The 20,701-nt window shown below is 40.7% G+C and overlaps 1 protein-coding gene across 9 annotated transcripts in view; it reads left to right on the top strand.

Annotated features, from left to right (window-relative positions):
* The window catches only part of LCOR (ligand dependent nuclear receptor corepressor), a 277,489-nt gene extending 257,074 nt beyond the window's left edge, over positions 1 to 20,415 (top strand). For 8 of the 9 annotated variants that reach the window (XM_033943074.1, XM_033943076.1, XM_033943082.1 and 5 more), the window contains one exon: positions 14,054 to 20,415. In XM_033943074.1, the coding sequence (XP_033798965.1) occupies positions 14,054 to 19,778 (5,725 nt within the window). In that variant the 3' untranslated portion in view covers positions 19,779 to 20,415. The remainder of the gene's footprint in view (positions 1 to 14,053) is intronic. The other variant, XM_033943075.1, reaches the window with a different exon arrangement.
* Positions 20,416 to 20,701: the final 286 nt, after the last annotated feature.

Raw genomic sequence — 20,701 nt, 5'->3', positions numbered from 1 at the left:
CTGTCAGCTTTACAATGACGATATTCAACTTCTTCATCCAATTCAAACACAAAATGTGTTGGACATTCAGGGAATTAATCAAAAACTGGATCTAATCCATAACTGGCTTACAAAAAATTTACTGTCTAAGTATCAGTAAATCCAAAGCTCTATTATTTCCTACCAGGAAAAATGAAACCCTTATAGCCCCAATCTGGATTAGGTCAACACCAATTCAACTTGAATCCACAATCAAACTTTTAGGGGTGGTTCTTGATGAAAAACTATCCTTTACCAAACAAGTCAGTTCAGTAGTTCAGAAATGTTTTTTCAAACTCAGAATTACACATTCCCTTTCATCATGTCTGGATTATAAATCTTTTAATATTCTCATTCATTCGCTTGTAATTTCTCACTTAGATTATTGTAATTCTCTTTACTAGGGAATTACACAAAAATCAATCAGAAGGCTTCAGATAAGTGGAAAACACAGCAATAAAAATCTTTAATGCAAAAAATATGATCACGTTACTCTTCTTCTGAAAAAAGCACATTAGTTGCCTATATCTTATTGGATCACCTTCAAATTACTTTTCCTTATCTATAAGGTAAAAACAGAGCATTCATTGATAGACCGTTAATCCCATATGCAACCCGTAGAGCACTTCGTTCATCGTATCAATACCTTTTTGCAATTCCCTCCATTCATCAGTTAGTGTACGATACGACTCATAAAACGATCTTCTCTGTTGTATCTCACATGTTGTGAAACTCACTCCCATTAATTATGAGATAAGAAACCACCACTGCTAAATTCAAATATAACCTTAAAAACTTTTCATTTTAAAGACGCCTTTGGAGGTATAGACTTGGAACTCGATTTCAGTTATTCTACTTGCCCTTTTGTTTTTTTCCCTCCCCCATTGTTTTTTTTCTCATAGAAACATTGTAATCCCACCCACCTCCCTTTGTATCATGTAAAGTTTCCCCTTTTGTCTGTATCATATTTTAATTGCATTTCTCAGGTCCCCTATTTTTAAATTATTATGTAAATCAGTTAAGATGGTTAAGCGGAGGATGGGCTGGATAGGCTTTGATGGCTGGGAGGGTTTAGATGGGCTGGAATAGGTTTTAATGGAGATTTCGGCAGTTGGAACCAAAGCACAGTACCGGGTAGAGCTTTGGATTCTTGCCCAGAAATAGCTAAGAAGAAAAAATTTAAATTGAATCAGGTTGGGCAGACTGGATGGACCATTAGTTACTTCAATTCATGGTGTATTCTCCATAACCTGGATGCTTCCTCTTCTTCTCTTCCTTCAGTGTTGGACTATCTTCTCCATTTATCCAACTCTGGACTTAAGACTACTTCGGTCAGAGTTCTCCTTAGTGCTATTAGTGCTTTCCATGCTCCTATAAATAATAAACCTCTGGCCAGTTTCCCGGTTTATGAAAGGACTTTTCAATTCCAAACCTCCTCTCAAGCTGCCTCCAGTTGTCTGGGATCTTAATGTAGTCCTAGCCAGTCTGATGAAGCTACCATTTGAACCACTGACAACTACTGATCTTAAGTTGGTCTCTTGGAAAGTGGTCTTCCTGATCTCGATCATTTCCATTCATCGAGTGAGTGAACTTTAAGTATTGGTTTGCAACCCACCTTCCACAGCATTTCATCATGACAAGGTAGTTCTCAGGACCCATCCAAAAAATTCCTCTCAATTATAGTCATGGAATTTCACCTGAATCAATCCATTGTGCTTCCAGTTTTTTTCCCCAAAGCCTCATTCTCATCCTAGAGAAACAGCTCTACACACTTTGGACTGTAAGCATGCCTTGGCTTACTACATACAAAGGACTAAGCCACACAGGTCTTCACTTCAATTGGACCTCTCTGTCATTAAATGAATGATTTCCACAAGGATTGCGGCCTATATTTCCTTCTGCTATGATCAGGCTGGGCTGCAGCTCGAGGGACATATTACAGCACACAAGGTCCGAACTATGGTAGCATTAGTTGCCTTTTTGCTTTCCATTCCTATTGAAGATATTTGCTAAACAGCTACTTGGTCCTCAGTTCACACATTCACATCTCACTACTGTCTAGAATCCTATTCCAGATGAGATGGTCATTTTGGCCAAGCAGTATTACAGAATTTATTTTCTTCTTAATGGCCAACTCTCTCCCTCCATCCCATTGTAGTAAGTTTGGGAGTCCCACATGTGAGAATATACTGCCTACTTGTCCTAGGATAAAGCACAGTTACTTACCGTAACAGGTGTTATCTGGGGACAACAGGCAGATATTCTCACATCCTGAGCCGATGCCGTCCATGGTGCTGGCAGTTGCGAAGTTTCTAAAAACTTAGTGGCAATTCACTTTTGACATTGTCTGTACGAGGCTCCGTGGATGATGTCACCCATGCGAGAATATCTGCCTGCTGTCCCTGGATAACACCTGTTACGGTAAGTAACTGTGCTGTATCAGTTGCCTGAACCATTCCCTCGGAAGAGAATTCAGGATCTCCCTGTTTGTACGCTACACTATAGTTACATTACATTACATTACATTACTGGCTTATATTCCGCCTGTACCTTTCAGTTCTAAGCGGATTACATCAGAACGATAACTGGACATTTCCAGGAAGAGAAATACAAATTACAATTAAGGCGTAAGGTCTAAAGCAATTTTGATGAGTGGGTTCTAAGAGGGTGAGAGAGGGGGAAAGGAAGGGATTAGGACATTTGGGTGAATTTCTTGAATAGTAGGGTCTTGATTTCTTTGCGGAAAACCTTGAGGTCAGTTGATGCTGTCAGTAGGTTGGTGATGGAGGGGTCCAATTTAGCTGCATGTGTTGCAAGTAAGTTGTCATACATCTTTTTGCGTTTAGTTCCTTTAAAAGGGGGGAAGGAGAAAGGGTTCTCCTCTGTCTGGTTGAGAGGTTCCTGTTTAGACGGTTGTTTAGGTGGGTGGGTGCCGTTCCGTTTAAGGTTTTGAATAACATACAGTATAGTTTGAATTGGATGCGGGCTTGTATTGGAAGCCAGTGTGAGTCTAGGAAGGCGTTGGTGATGTGGTCAAATTTTCCAAGGGAATAGATCATTCTGAGGGCAGTGTTCTGCACAGTCTGTAGTTGTTTTATTAGGTAGGTAGGACAAGAAAGGTAGAGGATATTGCAGTAATCCAATAGACTTAGGACTAGGTATTGAACTATGAGTCTGAATTGTTCTTTTTCAAATAATTTTCTGATTTTGCGAAGGTTGCGCATGGTGAAGAAAGCTTTTTGTGTGATTTTGTTGATTTGCACCTGAAGAGTGCAACCTCTGTCTACTGTTACTCCAAGGAGTTTGAGAGTGGGTTGTAGGGGATATTTGGTGGTTTTTATTTCTAGCTCTGTTATAGAAGGGGTTTTGTCCTTTTCAAGCAGTAGAAATTTAGTTTTATCTGGGTTGAGCTTCAGTTTATGTTCTGTCATCCATTTTTCCACTGCTTCTAGAGTTTTTTCCAGGATGCCTGATTTGGTGGGGTCTTGTGTATCAAAGGGGAGGAGTATGGTGATATCGTCTGCATAGCTGAATGAAGTTACTTTGAGTTTGTCTAACAAGGTACCGAGGGAGGAAATGTAAAGATTGAAGAGCATGGGTGATAGTGGGGAACCTTGGGGTACTCCGCAGGGGTTGGTCCAAGGCTCCGATATAAGATCGTTTGTTTTTACTCTGTATGTTCTTGTTTTAAGGAATCCTTGAAACCAGTTGTATACTTCGCCTGAGATCCCTATTGCTTCTAATATCTGAAGAAGTATGGTATGGTCGACCAGGTCGAATGCGGCAGAGAGGTCGAGTTGAATTATCAGCATCCTTTTTCCTTTGCTAAGGTGCTGTCTGGCTATATCTAGAAGGGAAGCTAGCAGTGTCTCGGTGCTGTGGTTAGATCTGAACCCCGATTGAGTTGGGTGGAGTAGGTTGTGGTCTTCAAGGTAGTTGGTGAGGTATTTGGCAACCAGACCTTCTATTAGTTTAACATATAATGGAATTGAGGCGATGGGTCTGTAGTTGGAGGGGGTGTCTATTGGTCCTTTGGGATCTTTCAGTATTGGGGTGATTATGATTTCCCCTAGGTCTTGTGGGAATTGGCCTTCCGTGAGAGTTGTTTGGATCCATTGCAAGAGGCAAGCTCTAAATTTGGTGGATGCGTTTGTCAGTAGATATGACGGGCAGTTGTTCAGGTCGCATGACGCTCGACTGTATTTTCTGTAGAGTCGGTTCATGTCCAGCCATTGCACCTTTGTAAAGTTGGACCAGTGCCTGTCAGCTACAGTGGCTTCATCTGTTGTAGGGTTTATTATGATCTCGTCTAGGAAGGACGGTGAGTTGTTGAAGGAGGCTCTAATATTGGCGATCTTATTCTTGAAATGGTCCGCTAGTTGGGTGGCCGTTGGAGGGTGGATTCCTTGAGTGGTTAGGAATGGTTGAGTATCGGTGAGGTTCTTCACAAGTTGGAAGAGTTTCTTTGTGTCTAAGGATTCTGTGCCTATTAGTTTGGAGTAATAAGCTCTTCGTTTTTCCTTAAGTTTGATCTTGTATTGTTTTATTAGTTTCTCCAAGCTACTTTGGTTGGTTCTTGGTTCTTTTTTTGCCATGCTCTTTCGAGTTGTCTGCAGTGTCTCTTTAGTTGAAGAAGTTCTGTGTCGAACCATTTGTCTGAAGATCTGCAGAGTTTGTGTTTTGTCTTTTCTGGGGCTAGACCATTCAGGGTTGTTTCGCTCAGAGAGCGCCACTGGTGAATGAATACATCGTGGTCTATGGAGACGATTGATGGGTCTACTGTGGTGCAGAATGTAGAAGGGTCGATTTTTGGTCGGGTTTTGAAGGAGGTTTTGTGGGTTTCGTGCTTGTTTGTGCTTTGAGTCCAGTTGATGTTGAAGGTGAATTTGAAGTGGTCAGACCAGAGGGAAGGATGCCAGGCCCCATTGGAGATATGAATGTTCGGTGCGTGGGGGTGTTGTGACATGTAGGCTGCAATATCAAGTTGGTGGCCTTTTTCATGTGTGGGTTGAGGATGTAGAATTTGGTAAGAGAGTGCGTTGAGGTATGAAATTATGCCAGAAGTTTGTTTGGAGGAGGTGTCTTCTAGGTGGAGATTTATATCTCCGAGGAGCAGGTTGTGTGTTGAGGTTAATGAGTTCCGGAAGATGAAATCTTCAAGATCGTGTTTTGTGTTGTTCCATTTTCCTGGAGCTATGTAGCAGAGGATGCAGGTAAGGGTGTCTTTGAGTGAGTTACTGGGAAAGTTGGACGGCTAGCAGGTCTGATTGTGGGGAGGAGTGTTTGTCTAGGACAGTGATGGTAAGGTTGTTTTTTACTAGGATGGCCAAACCGCCCCTCGCTTTTTTTCTCGGCAGACTAATTCAAGTTTGTATCCCTTGGGGCAAAATTCTGTAATGCTTGGGTCCGAGTAGGAGGATAGCCAGGTTTCGGATAGGAAAAGGCAGCCTAGTTGTTCATTAACTATCCAGTCTTTTATTAGGTCTGCCTTTGGGCTGATTGATCTTATGTTCATGTATGCATAGGGGATTGAGAAAAGATGTTTGTGGTAGCTGGGGCTAATCTGTGGGTGAAGGAGATTCTTGGGTGTATGGGGGAGTTTGTGACCCGACTTCTTAGTGTTCGGGGGTGGTTTTCGTCCCCATGTGGGTGGGATGCTTTCTTGTGAGGCTGTTGTGCATTCTATTAGGTTTCTTGTCTGGTGAAGTTTCTTGGGTGATTGTGTCTGCCTGTATGTTGTTGTCACTATTGGTATTGGTGAAAAGTGGTGGCCTGCTGTTCTCCAGTTTGTTGTGAGTAGGGAGAGAAGTAATAGTGTGCATAGGAGTTTGGTAGTGGGGGGTGACATGTTGTTGGTTAGCGGCTGGAGAGTGACTGAAAGGTTCAATGCAGGAGCAAAAGAAGAGAGCTGTGGGAGAGCTGGGACTGAGGGCGGTTGAAAACCGGCCAGTAGCCTTTCTCTGGGTGAGATCCGCGTGGTTTCAGTGATCTGGGGGGGGGGGGGGGGGGCAGAACTGGGTCACAACACCCAGTAAAAGTTGGGCAGAGGCAGTCAGGTAAGTAACCTGCACTGGCAGGAGGCTTTCAGCGATCCCCGGTGAGTGGAGGAAGCAGGGGTTCTAAGAGAGAGCAGAGTCCTCCTGCTTGAACGGCGTCGGGCGGAGGAAGGAGGGACAAGATGGCAGAAACTTCCTCCTTCCTCTGCCTAGGAAGTCGCTGGGGGGAGAGGCTTTCGGTGGCCCTCAAGGGCTGAAGAAAAAAATCCGACTCAAAAGTCGGGCTGCGTCTGCGATCCCCGGTGGCTGGAGAAGCAGGGGCTCTAAGAGAGAGCAGAGTCCTCCTGCTTGAACGGCGTCGGGCGGAGGAAGGAGGGACAAGATGGCAGAAACTTCCTCCTTCCTCTGCCTAGGAAGTCGCTGGGGGGAGAGGCTTTCGGTGGCCCTCAAGGGCTGAAGAAAAAATTCTGACTCAAAAGTCGGGCTGCGTCGGCGATCCCCGGTGGCTGGAGAAGCAGGGGCTCTAAGAGAGAGCAGAGTCCTCCTGCTTGAACGGCGTCGGGCGGAGTAAGTTGTCCCTATCAACAGATGAAATTACATAGCAGTAGCACCCTCTTTTTCACAAGTATATAAATGTCTTCAGTTAAATTTCTCCACAAAAACTTGGATATTATGAAAACCAACAACAATTAAATAAGACACTTCCACAATAGTAAAATGCACTGTATCAGATGGTATGTGGATAACACAGTACAGGCCAGAAAACCATTTCCAAACGGAAGAAAAAGCCTCAGACAGGGGCCCTCCCACCTCCACAATGGTGGAATAACGGTGGTGGAGCATTCACGTCACTGGCTAAAAAACCTCCTTTAAATGAACCAAGCATTGTGCTATGTTAAACTTGACTTGGAAGATATTATAAGATAGATGAAAAAATGAATTCAACTTATCTTCCGTTGATCGGTACACCAACGGTGGCCAGTGTTTCACAATTTGGCTGCCTCAGGGTGTAACGTATCCGATCAAGCTTTAGTTCAGACGCAAACGCAGTTAAATTTTTCTCCATATCTTTTACCTGTGAAGGTAATTTGTATTCTCTGATGACAAGCAGGACATTGTTCTCACATGTGGGTATGTCATCATGGAGCCTGGTGCGGATGCTACCCAGTGTTCTTTTATGTTTTAGAAGCCTTTGGCAGGCCCAGCTGTGCATGTATTCATGCCCACCCATCTGATTCATGCAGTACTCTATTTTGTTGCTTACTCAGAGTTGTTTGCATGAAGTCACTTTTTCGCATAAGGCTTATTTCCTGTCCATACTCCAAATAAGCCATATGCGAAAAAGTGATTTCATGCAAAATTTGTGAGACAACCCTCTTCGAAAAAGTTGAATTTGAATATCGGTTCCCTGAAGCAGTAATCGAAACATGGCACATCCGAACCAGAGATATTTACAAGCTAAGCCTCTCAAATTTGAAATATATTCTTAAGCTTTCAAAATATAAGCATAAGCTTAAGCAATAATTATTAGCAACAGTTCTGACCCATATCGAACACTGCAATGATTGGGTGGTGAGGCGGTGGTAACTGCCTTCATGTCTCTGAGCAGCGTTCGATTAGGAGGGGATAAGAATTACATATAGGTCATTTCATAATTCTTTCATAAGACTTCTTTCAACAAGAGTGTACCTAGGAAAAGGCAGCATCTTAAACACTGCAGTGAGCACTAAAACACCAACACATACATTGTAAAACTAAACAAGCCAGATCCCGCACAGTCAATTGATCCTGTAGTCAATGCCAACTGAAAACTATGTCCTTTTCATACACACAGAACAGAGATACACCCTCGCCCAATATGGAATAATCACAAACTAAAAATAGAAATATGTAGACAAAAGTTAAACTGAATCGCCAAGAAACCAGACTCTGCATACAATACAACACCACAAAAACAGTGACACGTCCCCTAATACTGTGCAAAATATAAAGACAGTAGATGTAAATTTGAAAAAACTGATACATAACAATCACCACTTTACAAATTAACAAATAAAAGTAAAACAAATAATGAGAAATAAGAAAATACCATTTTATTGGACTAATCCATTTTTCAATTAGCTTTCAAAAGCCAAATCTTTCTTCAGAATAGTACAGTATACTGCTGTTTTGGTATCCTGTCCTGAGGAAAGGGGTTTAGTCAAAAAAATTGCCTTATTTCCATTTCCTATTTATAAACTTTTATCAATACGTTACAATACTACTTGATTCTAAGTAAAGTAACAAAAAAATCTTTCTACCTTTTGTCGTTTCTGCTTTAATCATCTTCTCTTTGCTCTCTTCTTTCTATACAGCGTTTGTCCTCTCTCCATTCCATGCAACATCTGCTCTCTCTTTGCCCCTTCCACCCAGCTTCTGCCCTCTCTCTCTACCCCTTCCATCTACTGCCCACACTCTGCCCCTTCTATCTACTGTCCATCCTCTCTCTCTTCCATATGGCATCTTCCCTCTTTCTATTTTCCTTCAATAAACTGTATATCTGGGGTCCCTTCTCTCCTTTGCACATGATTCATTTCAGCTTCACCCACTCTCCATTTTTCTGTCTCCATCCCCTCCCCTATGCTTTGGCATCTCTCTCTTTCTCTTCTCCTTTCTTTCTTTCTTTCCTTCCTTCCTTCCTTCCCACTCCACACCATGGTGTTATCTCTATTTCCTTCCCTTCCCTTCCCTCATGCCATGGTATCTCTTCCTCCCCCTCCATGGTCTGGTATCTTCTTTCCTTTTTTCCTTTCCCTCTCTCCCATGGACTTGGCATCTCTGGTTTCTCTCCCTTGTCTTCCTCCTTCCCTCTCTCTCCCCAATTAGGTGCTGTACAGCAGATCTCTCCCCCTTCCCTGTGCAGCAGCATCATTTCTTCCCTTCCCTGTGCAGCAGCATCATTTCTTCCCCCCTTTCCTGTGCAGCAGCAGCATTTCTCCCCCCTTGCCTGTGCAGCATTTATTCCCCCCTTTCCTGTGCAGCAGTAGCATTTCTCTCCCCCTTGCCTGTGCAGCATTTCTCCCCCCCTTCCCTGTGCAGCATGTCTCCCCCCCTTCCCTGTGCAGCATGTCTCCCTCCCTTGCCTTTGCAGCATTTCTCCCCCCATGCCTGTACAGTATTTCTCCCCTCCCCCTCTTCCCTGCCCAGCATGTCTGGCCGGTTCCCCTGCTGAAAGCCGTGGGCGTCTACACCTCACCGATCCGCAGTTGCATCAGGAGCCCTTCTCTCTGACATCATGACGTCGGAGAGAACGCTTCTGACGCAGCCGCAGATCGCATGAGGAGCGGACGCCCGCGGTTTTCAGCAGGGGAGTCGTCCAGAAGCTGAACAACACCGGTGACCACCCACGGACACCCCTGTTTACTGCCGCTGCTGCTGGTTAAGGAAATGTAGCAGCGGCAGAATAGGGAGGGTGGCCGGCTGTGCACCCCCTTGGGGCGTGCATCTGGGCAGACCACCACCCCCACCTTGGTACGCCACTGGGCACATGGGATCTCTTAGGGAGAGGAGGAGATAGTGGATGCTGTGGTTGGGCAGATTGGATGGGGCATTTGGCCTTTATCTGCCATCATGTTTCTATGTCTCGAGCAGAATATGCATCACAATAACTGGTTTGGTCAGACAGTTCTACAGAATTTCTTTGGAATCTAGAATCAAACTTCATCTTCCTAGGCCCTTTCTTTTTTATTCCAGGCTGCACTTTTTAACAGGAAAGTTTGTTGTTTGTGTTATTAGTTCACATTGGCCTTGCCATTGCAAGTCCCTATTTATTTGTTGTTCTAGGTGAACCTGGTAGTTAGGGAGTTCCACATATGAGAATGGAAAGTCCTACTTTTCCTTAGAGAAAGTGAAGTTACCTGTAGCAGGTGTTCTTCGAAGACAGCAGGACATATGTTCTCATATACCCTTCCACCTTTCCTAGAAGTTGCATTCTTTATGCTTTTTTGTCAACTGCGGGTCCTACGTGAGTCTGATAAGCAGGAAAGCATGTGCGGTCAGGCTTGTCAAAAGCTTCTAGAAGGTGAAAATGCTGGGCAGGATCCGTGCCAGACTCTGGATGACGTCGCCCACATGTGAGAACATATGTGCTACTATTCTCGGAGAATACCTGCTACAGGTGAGTGTTTTATCACACCAATATAAATAAATGTTCTGTTCCCTCTTTTGAGATTAGTATATAGTACTCATCAGTTACCCTTCTCTACTAAATTCTGTTTCAATAGCAACAAGAATACAATCATGCATACTAATTAATATAAAATATTAAATTTCATTTGCATTATCCATTTAACCTTAAAATGCATTTTCTATGTTCTATTTCATTCAAAATTGGAAGGTTAAAAACTGCAAATAATTTCTTTTGGGAAAGATGTTTTAAAAACTTCCATATGTTTTTTTGAGGGGAAATTTAACTGATAGATTTATCACAACTGACAAAAATATCAGACGGACTGTGTAGAACAGCAAGTATATATATTATATATATATTTTGCCACCGACCAGCCCTGAAAGCAGGAGTCCAGGTGTTGGCTGGTGGCAAGATTTAAAGCTTGTTTAAGCTCTTCAGTAATGAAGGAGCTGCTGGTGGTCAGAAGAAAAAGAAAAGTTAGGTTTTAAACCAAACTACACACTGATACCCCGACAGCTTTAGTGTTTTTAAAGTGTGCAATCTTTATTACTAGACACTTCAAACTTCAACAAAAATGCTCTCATCTATTAAACAAGTCTTTAGCTGTCCTTCCCTTTCTCTAGCAACAATAGGGAGGTTGTGCATACCACCTGCATGGCACTGTCCTTGAGCCGGTGTCTCAAAAAAAAAATGGCCACAAAAAAAAAACAAATTCCATAACTGATTAAGGTGTGTATGCCATGCCCTAAACTTCCAGTGTGGGAGAATGAGTTCTGTGCTCTTTGGCTCCCTCTCTGGTCCTGAGATGTAATATTCTTGTTCACACTGAGTTTTTCCTTCTCTGTGCTTTGTGTCTTCCCCTCCCCTCACATGTGTCTTTGCAACCTAATGCTGGGAGGATTGCTGCACTTGGAGGAATAGTAGGCTGATTTGGAAGAACTGGGTTTGACTCGGGCTGTCTCACTCAGCTTTAGGGTTTGAGTGGTCAGGAGTGCCTGGCACAGTCAGTGGGTGACTGTATAAATATATATATAGTCTTCATGTCTTAGATCATAGTATAATTAAGGTTATAAAACAGAAATAAAAATAGTGTTTTGTCTTTTCCCTGGTTTGCAAGACGGGTTGGGGTGGGGGGCCCTTGTTACCCCAAGGAATGGAAGTGTATCTCCTACATAGTATGCACTCAGCACTGCTAATTGGCTGATAGAGATTGCTACAGTAGGAACACTTAGGGCCAGATTCTATATTGTGTGACTGACATGCAGCTGGCACCTCAAAAAACAGCGCCAGTTGCATGTCAGTCACACAATGGTGCAATTTGTAGAATTGCAGCCATCGTCAAATATAGGTGCCAGAAATGTAGGCCTACATTTCCGGCACCTATGTTTGATATGAATTGCATCTATGGAATCACCTAAGGTCATTTCTGGTGTTAACCGCGCCTACTTCAACCTTGGGCACCTCTGTAGATGTGATCATTGGACCGTTTTTGGAGGCACCAGCAGGCAACTACATTTTAAAAATAATTTTTAATTGTTTTTAATCGATGGGTTCAATTATGCTGATTAAAAACAAATCACTTAAGTTAGGTGTCAATAGGGTGCCTACTGCTGCTTAACAGCATCGTTATTAGAATCAGGCTCTTATTGCTATTCCCTTCCTAGTATAAGGGGAAATCATTTCCCCGCCAAGGTTTTACAAACTCCAACCAAATGTGGTAAAATGCTGTGGCCTAACCTAGATACTAGCCCCAAAATGTGTTAAAAAAAAAAAAGTTTCATAATTTCCCTTGTTTAAAATAAAGTTCAGTTGTGTTGTACATTGAAGGAAATAAATTTTCAAAAAATGAATTATGAAATTCCTATAATTTAGAGATAGTTTAGTTTTCTTTTATTATATTTTTTTAAGACAATTTTCAAACAAAATGCATTCTTAGAATAAAGTTATTACAAGTGTTCATTCATCTTAAGCTGTACAAACAAATATATTATGTTCCATACTAAGGACACAGTTAATATATTTTTTTCTACTTTGAGATGAGCCATTTGCAATGAGTGAAGTAGAGGCATGGAGAAGCAGCCTAATGGTTAGTGCAATGAACAAGTCATAACCCTCCATTGCCCTAGGAGCAAAATAGTACCTGTAGTATGTAAACCACTTTGATTGTAAACACAGAAAAGTAGTTCCAGTATATCAAATCCCATCCCTTTCCCTTTTCTACAGCATTGAGATCCTTTATTTTAATCTAAAATTCTATTAGTAGGTGTGGGCATGGAAGTACAGTTTTCTAGAGACACTGAGCTAGGAGCATATGAAGGACGTTCAATAATTTATCTACCTCAGTAGGAAAGAAAAGAGATTTTTTTTAAAAAGTTTGTTTTATTTTTCAATATATTCCAATGATAATTCATACACTTAATCCACTTTTCCTGCAATGACTTTAACTTCTTTGAAAATAATTCTGTTTGACCATCAAACCAGGATGTCACAGCTTCCTTGATGTCTTAATCACTTGAAAACTGCTGTCCATGGAGAGATTTCTTAAAAACTCTGATCAAGAAATAATACGAGGGAGTCAGTTCAGGACTGTAGGGTAGATGGTTCAGCTGCTGAAACCCACATTTTAAGACAGCAGCCTGTGATTGTCATGACATGTGCACTGGTGCATTGTGAAGAAGCAGCACGCCTGCTGTGAGTGTTGCTTGTCTTTTCTCCTTGATTGACTCCCATAAAGCGATCATTGTGTTGACATAACTTGTCTTATTTGGTATGAACTCCAGAAGCAAAAGTCCTTCATCATCCCAGAAGACAGTTGCCATGACTTTGCCTGCAGATTTTTCTATCTTTGAACTTTTATTGGGGTGGGAGATTACTTGTGCTTCCACTGCATTGATTCTATTTTGGACTCAGGATCTCTCTGATGGACCCAAGTCTCATCTTCAATCACTAAAGGCCTCTTTTACAAAGCCGTGCAGCAATAGCCCCGAAGCCCTTTAAATCTCTATGGGCTTCGGGGCCATTAGTGCAGCGCAGCAGCTAGCACGGCTTTGTAAAAGAGGCCGTAAATTATGAAAAATATTCACTTGGTCTTCACGAAGCATCTCCAAGTTCTCCTGACAACACTTGGAGCCTAGTGGCCTTCTGACATGGTGTCAGTATTTTTGGAACCCATCTTGCATTAACCTTGAACATGCCTAACTTTTCGTGAATTATTTTCCAAACTGTACCCACCAAGACACCCATTTCTTTAGCTATTTGGGAAACCTTAATTCATCTCTCTGACAAAATTAAATCCTTGACTTTCTTGTACATTTTTGTGAAAGTTGCTTCCTTGGGCCATCCAGTGTGAGGGTCATATTCAATGGGCTCTCTACCCCACTTAAACTGCTTGCTCCAAAATTTTTACTTGTAGGATGATGGAGCAGACTCGCCATAAACTGCAGTCATGTGTTCATAGATCTCCTTTAGCTTTTTCCCTTCTTTTGTGAGAAATGTTATCACTGAATGGTGCTCCAAATCTAGCAGTTTCTTACTTGATTCACATGAGGACTATCCTGATATCCTGTCTCTTGGAATATTAGATTTGTACTGATCTGCAACTGTGCTTGAGTAACCTTGAGACGTGTCACAACATGCATAGACTTTTTCTATTTTCATTCATACTCGGGCAGATAAATTATTGAACGCCCCACATATATTATTGCTATTTAATACAAGTTCCATAGTAAATAGAGCCTATTTACTAATGTACATTAACTCAGGTTAGTAGATTTAGCCCCATTATGCTCATTTGAGAAAGGGAACTGAGATATAGTGCTTTGATTTGTTTTTAATATCTCCAACTAATTTTATTTTCTCTCTCTTTTTCTAGTGAAGAAACATCACAGACGATAGAAATAGAATCAACCACAAATCAGCCGAAGTCTGCATTAGAAAAATTCATGATCAGGCTGTGTTCACATCATCAAAAGCAGTTTATTCATGTATTAAACGACCTATGCACTGAAAGATATAATTTACCTGATACAACTTCTTGTATGTCAAATTGTAACCTACAAAGCACTTCAATTTCTGATACAGACACGAACTATTCAACAATGAAGTCCAGCTCTTTATCAGAGTTGCACCAGGAGAAATCTGAATCTCAAGGATCTGCTTGTGTAGGTACTAATGTCAACTTGGAACATTCCCTCAACCATTCTGCAGAGCAAAAGTATACAGTTGAAGGAAAGTGCTCCAGTAGCCTTGTTAAAGATAATTCATCTGAAGTTCCAGCAAGGACATCTAGTACCCAGAAGTTTTTCTCTGCACAGCAGTGTGTCTCATTACCTTATCCATCCCCAAACTATGACCATATTTCTGAAGACATTGAACAACAAACTGCTGAGCAGGTGTCTATGGTCAAAAAATATGAAGAAGGCAATAACCATACACAGAATAAATCATTAGTAAAATGTTTAACTAGTACAAATGTGATGCAAATGAACAACAGTGAAGACATTTCAGACTGTTCAGTCTATCATAAGAATTCACTCAGATCTTTACCAGAAGCATTGTCAAATTTTACAGCAAGCTTGCAAAGGACTGTCAATAGTGCAAATACATTACAGCATAGCACTAAAGCATATTTGCATGAAGATTTAAAATCAGCTGAACAAGATGTCAATTTAAAGCAAGAAAATATTCAACATCTGTTAGGAAGGAATAAATCAAGTAACCATTTACTTAATGGTGAAACGAATCCATGTGAAAATTCTAAAGACTGGTTGGCATCAAGCCCTTATTCAGGTCTGAATAAGACTTCAAGTGGCCATACAAGAGTGAAGTCAAATTCAACTACTATAAAAGCAACTCGAAAGTGCAAGAGAGCCTCAGGGTTGCGAATTAATGATTACGATAACCAGTGTGATGTTGTTTACATAAGTCAGCCAATAACCGAGTGTCACTTAGAGAATCAAAGGTCCTTAATATCTTTAAGGAAGACAGCGAGGAAGAGTACCCGTGGATATTTTTTCAATGGTGAATGCTGTGAGCTTCCAACTGTCCGCACATTAGTAAAAAGTCCAACATCAGTACCTGAAACAATAATACCTAATCAAATATTAGTGGTTCCAGGTATACTGCCTACAGGACAAATCCCAGTTATTGGAAATCCTCAAGAAATAGATGGGGTACAGGCACCTCTTAAGTTAAGTTTACAAGGAACCCCATTCAGCAAAGAAAAACTGGATGAGACTGTGGTCAGAGGCTTGGAATTACCATATGAAACTTCTCAAGCTAACCCATTATTATCAAAGGGGGCTGCATCTGTACCTTTAACTGCTCTTCTTTCATTAGTACATGGCGAAAACTCAAAAGAAGGTGGCACAAGCAAATCCAAAATCATAACCTATAGTTCACCTTCTAATAAAAAGATGGAGAAAAAAATTGAGCAACTAGAAGTCATAGTGGGTGTATCAGAGGATATTAATACTTACAGTGAAAATACTATAGGAAAGCATAATAGCAAGACTGTAGAGTGTGTTTCTGCTTGTCTTTCAGAAGGTACTAACAGAGAAGGGTTACTCAATGCTAGACCACCTTCAGAAATTACTTGTGAAGAAAAGAATGTGGTTTATAGACCTGCCTCTCTTTTGGAAGCTGCCTCTGGAGAAAACACAGTTGATTCTACACCTGTTTCTCTTATAATATGTAGGAATCAAGAAGAAAGTATTGACTTCAGTTCTAAGTCTTCCTTAAAAGACAGGAATCAAGAAAAAATAGTTAATTCTAGACTTGACTCTCCCCAAATCGATGGAAATCAAGAGGAGTCTGTTAGTCCTAGATCTGTGTGCCCCATAAAAGATGGAAAGCGAGAAGCATCTGTTGACTCTAGACCTGGGACTCTCATAAAAAACAGGAACCTAGAAGGAGCTGTTGACTCTATACCAGAGTCTTCAAGAACAGAAGAGAATCTAAAAGGGGCTACTGACTCTACACCCAAATCTCCCAGAAAAGACAGGAATCCAGAATGGGCTACTGACTCTAGTCCTCTATCTCCCATAAAGGACAGCGATATAGATGTGGCTGCTGACTTTAGTCCTCTATCTCCCATAAAGGACAGCGATATAGATGTGGCTGCTGACTTTAGTCCTCTCTCTCCCGTAAAGGAAGGTGATCCAGGTGGGGTTGTTGACTTTAGTCCTCTCTGTCTTGTAAAGGACAGTGATCCATGTGGGGCTGCTGACTTTATTCCTCTCTGTCTCGTAAAGGATGGCGATCCAGGTGGGGCTGCTGACTTTACTCCTCTCTGTCTCGTAAAGGACGGCGATCCAGTTGGGGTTGATGACTTTAGTCCTCTCTGTCTCGTAAAGGACGGCGATCCAGTTGGGGTTGATAACTTTAGTCCTCTCTGTCTCGTAAAGGACGGCGATCCAGTTGGGGTTGATGACTTTAGTCCTCTCTGTCTCGTAAAGGACGGAGATCCAGTTGGGGTTGATGACTTTAGTCCTTGCTGTCTTGTAAAGGACTGTAATCCAGGTGGGGCCACTGACTTTAGTCCTCTCTGTCTCGTAAAGGACAGGGATCCAGGTGGGGCTGCTGATTTTAGTCCTCTCTGTCTCGTAAAGTACGACGATCCAGGTGGGGCTGCTGACTTTAGTCCTCTCTGTCTTGTAAAGGACGGCGATCAAGGTGGGGCTGCTGACTTTAGTCCTCTGTGTCTCGTAAAGGACGGCGATCCAGATGGGGCTGCTGACTTTAGTCCTCTCTCTCTCATAAAAGACGGCGATCCAGGTGGGGCTGCTGACTTTAGTCCTCTCTGTCTTGTAAAGGACTGCGATTCAAGTGGGGCTGCTGACTTTAGTCCTCTCTGTCTCGTAAAGGACGGCGATCCAGGTGGGGCTGCTGACTTTAGTCCTGTCTCTCCAGTAAAAGATGGGGATCCAGAAGGTGCTGATGACTCTAGTCATAATAATAATGTTAGTACAGAGGACACAGTGAATAAAGACAGCATTACTGATTCTGCACAACCTTCTGTTTTGGCAGTTGGTATTAGAAAAGAAACTATTCTAGGATGCATGTCACTTTCAAAAATTATTAATGAGCAAGATTTTCATGATTCAAAAGATGTTCCTCAATTTCTTAAGAGTAGTATGGGCACTGTTGATTTAAGTCAGAAAGTTAATATTGCACCAGAAAAAAAAGTAACTCTTAAAGTAGACCAAACTGAAAAAAAGAAAATTGTGATTAATTCAGATCTGAAAAAAATAAGTGAAAATAAAATACCTCAAAAGAAAATTAAGCAGACTGGGAAAAGGAAAAATAGCAATTTATCAACAAGGTCTAAAAATGTAAAAGCATACAGTGCAGACAGGAATTATGGTAACCACAATGTGGATAAGAAGAAAAAGAAAGGGAAAAATGTTTCTGTTAGATCTGATAGGTGTCTACGAAGTCAGCAGTGTCAGTCACTGACTACATGCATCAAGAAGAAGCCAGTTTCTTCTACATTTAAGCTTCCTTGTCTGCAAATTGAGTTGTTTAAAAACCCAGGTGGTAAACGTTATAAAAAAATTGTACGTATTCGTAAGGCAAGGTATGTGCATTTCCCTATTGACTGTTTCCATAAGACATGGTTGAAGAATATTTGGAAGAAAAATATAGTTATTGACTTTGAGGGTCTTATTGAAGAAAATATTGTTGCTACTCAGCAGTTCTATAAACCCAAAATAACACAAGAAAATAATAGAAATAGAGAAGGACAGTCTCAAGCTGTTGTCACAGATACAGAAAGTAATTATAAGTCTGGAGAGAAATTGGAAGTTTCGGTTGATACTATTTCTGATGAAAGAAAAATTTATCTCCCCAAAGCAAAAACAAGTTGCAGAGAGCAAGCAAAAAAGAAACCAAGAGATACCAACATGAAATATTTAGAAAGTTCGGTAAGAAATGTAGATAGTTTGACACTGAGCCAAAAAGCTAAGTTAAATTCAACTGCGCTACATAATACTAGGAATGGAGTCAAACCTATGACATCCAGAAATTTGTTGAAGCATAAAAAGCTGGCATTAAGGTCGTACAATTTAAGACATTCTCCTGCTTTTGAGAATAAAATGCCCAAAAAACATTTAGGAAATGAAAATATACAAGGTCATAAAAAAACATTGAAAGAATGTGCTTTGGAAAATGAAGATGCCATTGATTTAAAGAATGTGAATGCTCATGAAGATAGCAGACCAAAGTTTGTGGATTGGTGTGCTGAAGAAGAAAACCAAGAACTTATTGCTGACTTTAATGCCAAGTATATAAAAATTCAGAAAGGCTGGATTCAGCTAGAGAAAGAAACCCAGCCAGTGCACAAAACAAAAACCAAATATGATAAGCTGAAAGAAATCTGGAGAACCAAGAAAAGAGTACGAAAAAACAGAAATTCTCTAGAAGTTCAAAAACTTTCCCCAATTCAGATGTTATTTATGAAGCCTTTCAAGTTATCTAATATATGTAAATGGTTCCTAGAAACAACAGAAACTAGATCCCTAGTGATAGTTAAAAAACTGAACACTCGCATCCCTGGAGAACTTCCTGTTTCTCTAATTCCCCTACAGAAATATTCATCCTCTAACTCGTATCCTCACAGTTTACAAGCTGAACGCTTGAAAAAACATCTAAAGAAATTTCCTGGGGCAACTCCTTTGCGGAATAATTGCAGAACTCAAAACTTATGGGCCAAATTTCGAGATTCAAATAATAAAGCGGTGACCGAGTCTTCCAGTGAAATCTTCATATCTGCCAATTCAAATTCTGATGAGCACACTGATTTTCAGGATACTAAATCTCTTCCTAGTCTGAAACCTTCTGCCAACACTCAGATCCTGAAAAAGTATTCTACCATGAAGGGAAAGCTAGGAACCCAGTACAGTTTGGTAAATAATGAGGAAAAGAATGAAACTGCAGTGGATCAGGAGAAAGTTGAGCCAATCCGAAAAAGTGTGTGCATTAATCCTCTAATGTCTCCTAAACTGGCCTTGCAAGTTAAAGCAGATGCATTTTCTGGAGAACCTAGGCAAATAGAGGAGAAGCTTAAAGATAAGAAAGGGAAAAAACGATCGCATGAAGATCTACCAAAAACTGATGTGCAATTAAATAAAAAGAAAAAAGTAGAGTGTGATGATATTGATATAAAAGATGCATCCAGTTCATGTAGCAAAGAGAAGCTTCCAGTCAAAAAAGCTAATAAAGTTAAACATTTAGAATCGCCCTCTAAAGCACCAACTACGAGAAAACGGGCTGCAATGGAAGGAAAAAATAAGCTGTCTTTGATTAAGAAGAATGTAACAGCTGTCCCAAGAAAGTGTGCTATAAAAGAAAGACTATCTATTCAAAAAGCTAAAATCATGAAAAAGAAAAGGCAACGATGTGCAGCCTCTAGACAACCTGTAACAAAATCTCCAAAGCAAAGAACCAGGAAATCCACTTCAAAGTTACTGAAAGAAATGGAGAAAGAGAAACACAGTATAAAGACAAGATCCTTGAAAAATGAGCAAAATACTGTAGCCTTAAAGAAAAGAAAATTAAGGACAAAATTTAACCCTACTCAACGCAATAGGCAAAAATGACTGGACACAAATAACTAAAAATTAGAATGGTGACTGTTTAAATACTTGTTCGGTCTATCCTTAATTTGCATTAATCAAAGCTACTTTTATATGTTGTAGCTAGCTTTTTAAAGAGTACAGCGTTAAGGGGGAAAATACATGGTTTTAGGAATCTTAATAGAACTCGGACAGAGAAGACAATTTTTATTTACTGAGAAAGTAAATTATTGCAATCTGTTTTCTAGTTTATTTAAACTGGGAACTTTGCAATCTTAGTTGAAAGTACAGTGCCTTATTTATAGATTTTTTAAAAAAAAAATAAAGAAGCTTACCTGTGTGATTACAGACTTGCATTTTATACTTGATGCACAAGCACTTGTACTGTAGCAGAAAGGCCACCATCATGAACATAAAGTTGCTTTTTCTACAGCTTTCACTAGGTTTGTGCACAGTAGGTCACCATATGACTGTATATATAGGAGTTTTAACCTATCTTTATATATAATGTATATATATTTTTAATGCTCTCCCAATGTATATTTTGGTGCTTGTAGTCCTGATATGGAAAACTGTTAGGCCCTAGCATATTTTGGCAATGAGATCTTTCTATGTAATTCAGTGTGTTGGCTGTGAATAAATAAATGACATTTTATCTCTATATTATTAGGCTGTATTAGTATTTTCACAAAGATTCTATAATTTTAGCATGTGTATACACACAGAGATATAGATATCGGGCTTGACAAATTTTCATTAAATCTAGAAGCCAGCAACAGAGACCTATTGCTTCTCCTTCCCCACCCTCTCCAACATTGTCCCCAGTGACCTGGGGGTGGGGGGGAAGGAAGAGAATGGAATCCTCTCCCATATCAACAGTAACTGGTTTAGGAACTGACTTGCCAAGATAGATTTATTTTATTTTTTACTATTTTGTGCATGCAGGC

Source organism: Geotrypetes seraphini, chromosome 4 (assembly GCF_902459505.1).
Source record: "Geotrypetes seraphini chromosome 4, aGeoSer1.1, whole genome shotgun sequence".
Lineage (NCBI taxonomy): Eukaryota > Metazoa > Chordata > Amphibia > Gymnophiona > Dermophiidae > Geotrypetes > Geotrypetes seraphini.
The sequence above is the reverse complement of the archived record's forward strand: the minus strand, read 5'-3'. Positions and strand labels throughout refer to the sequence as shown.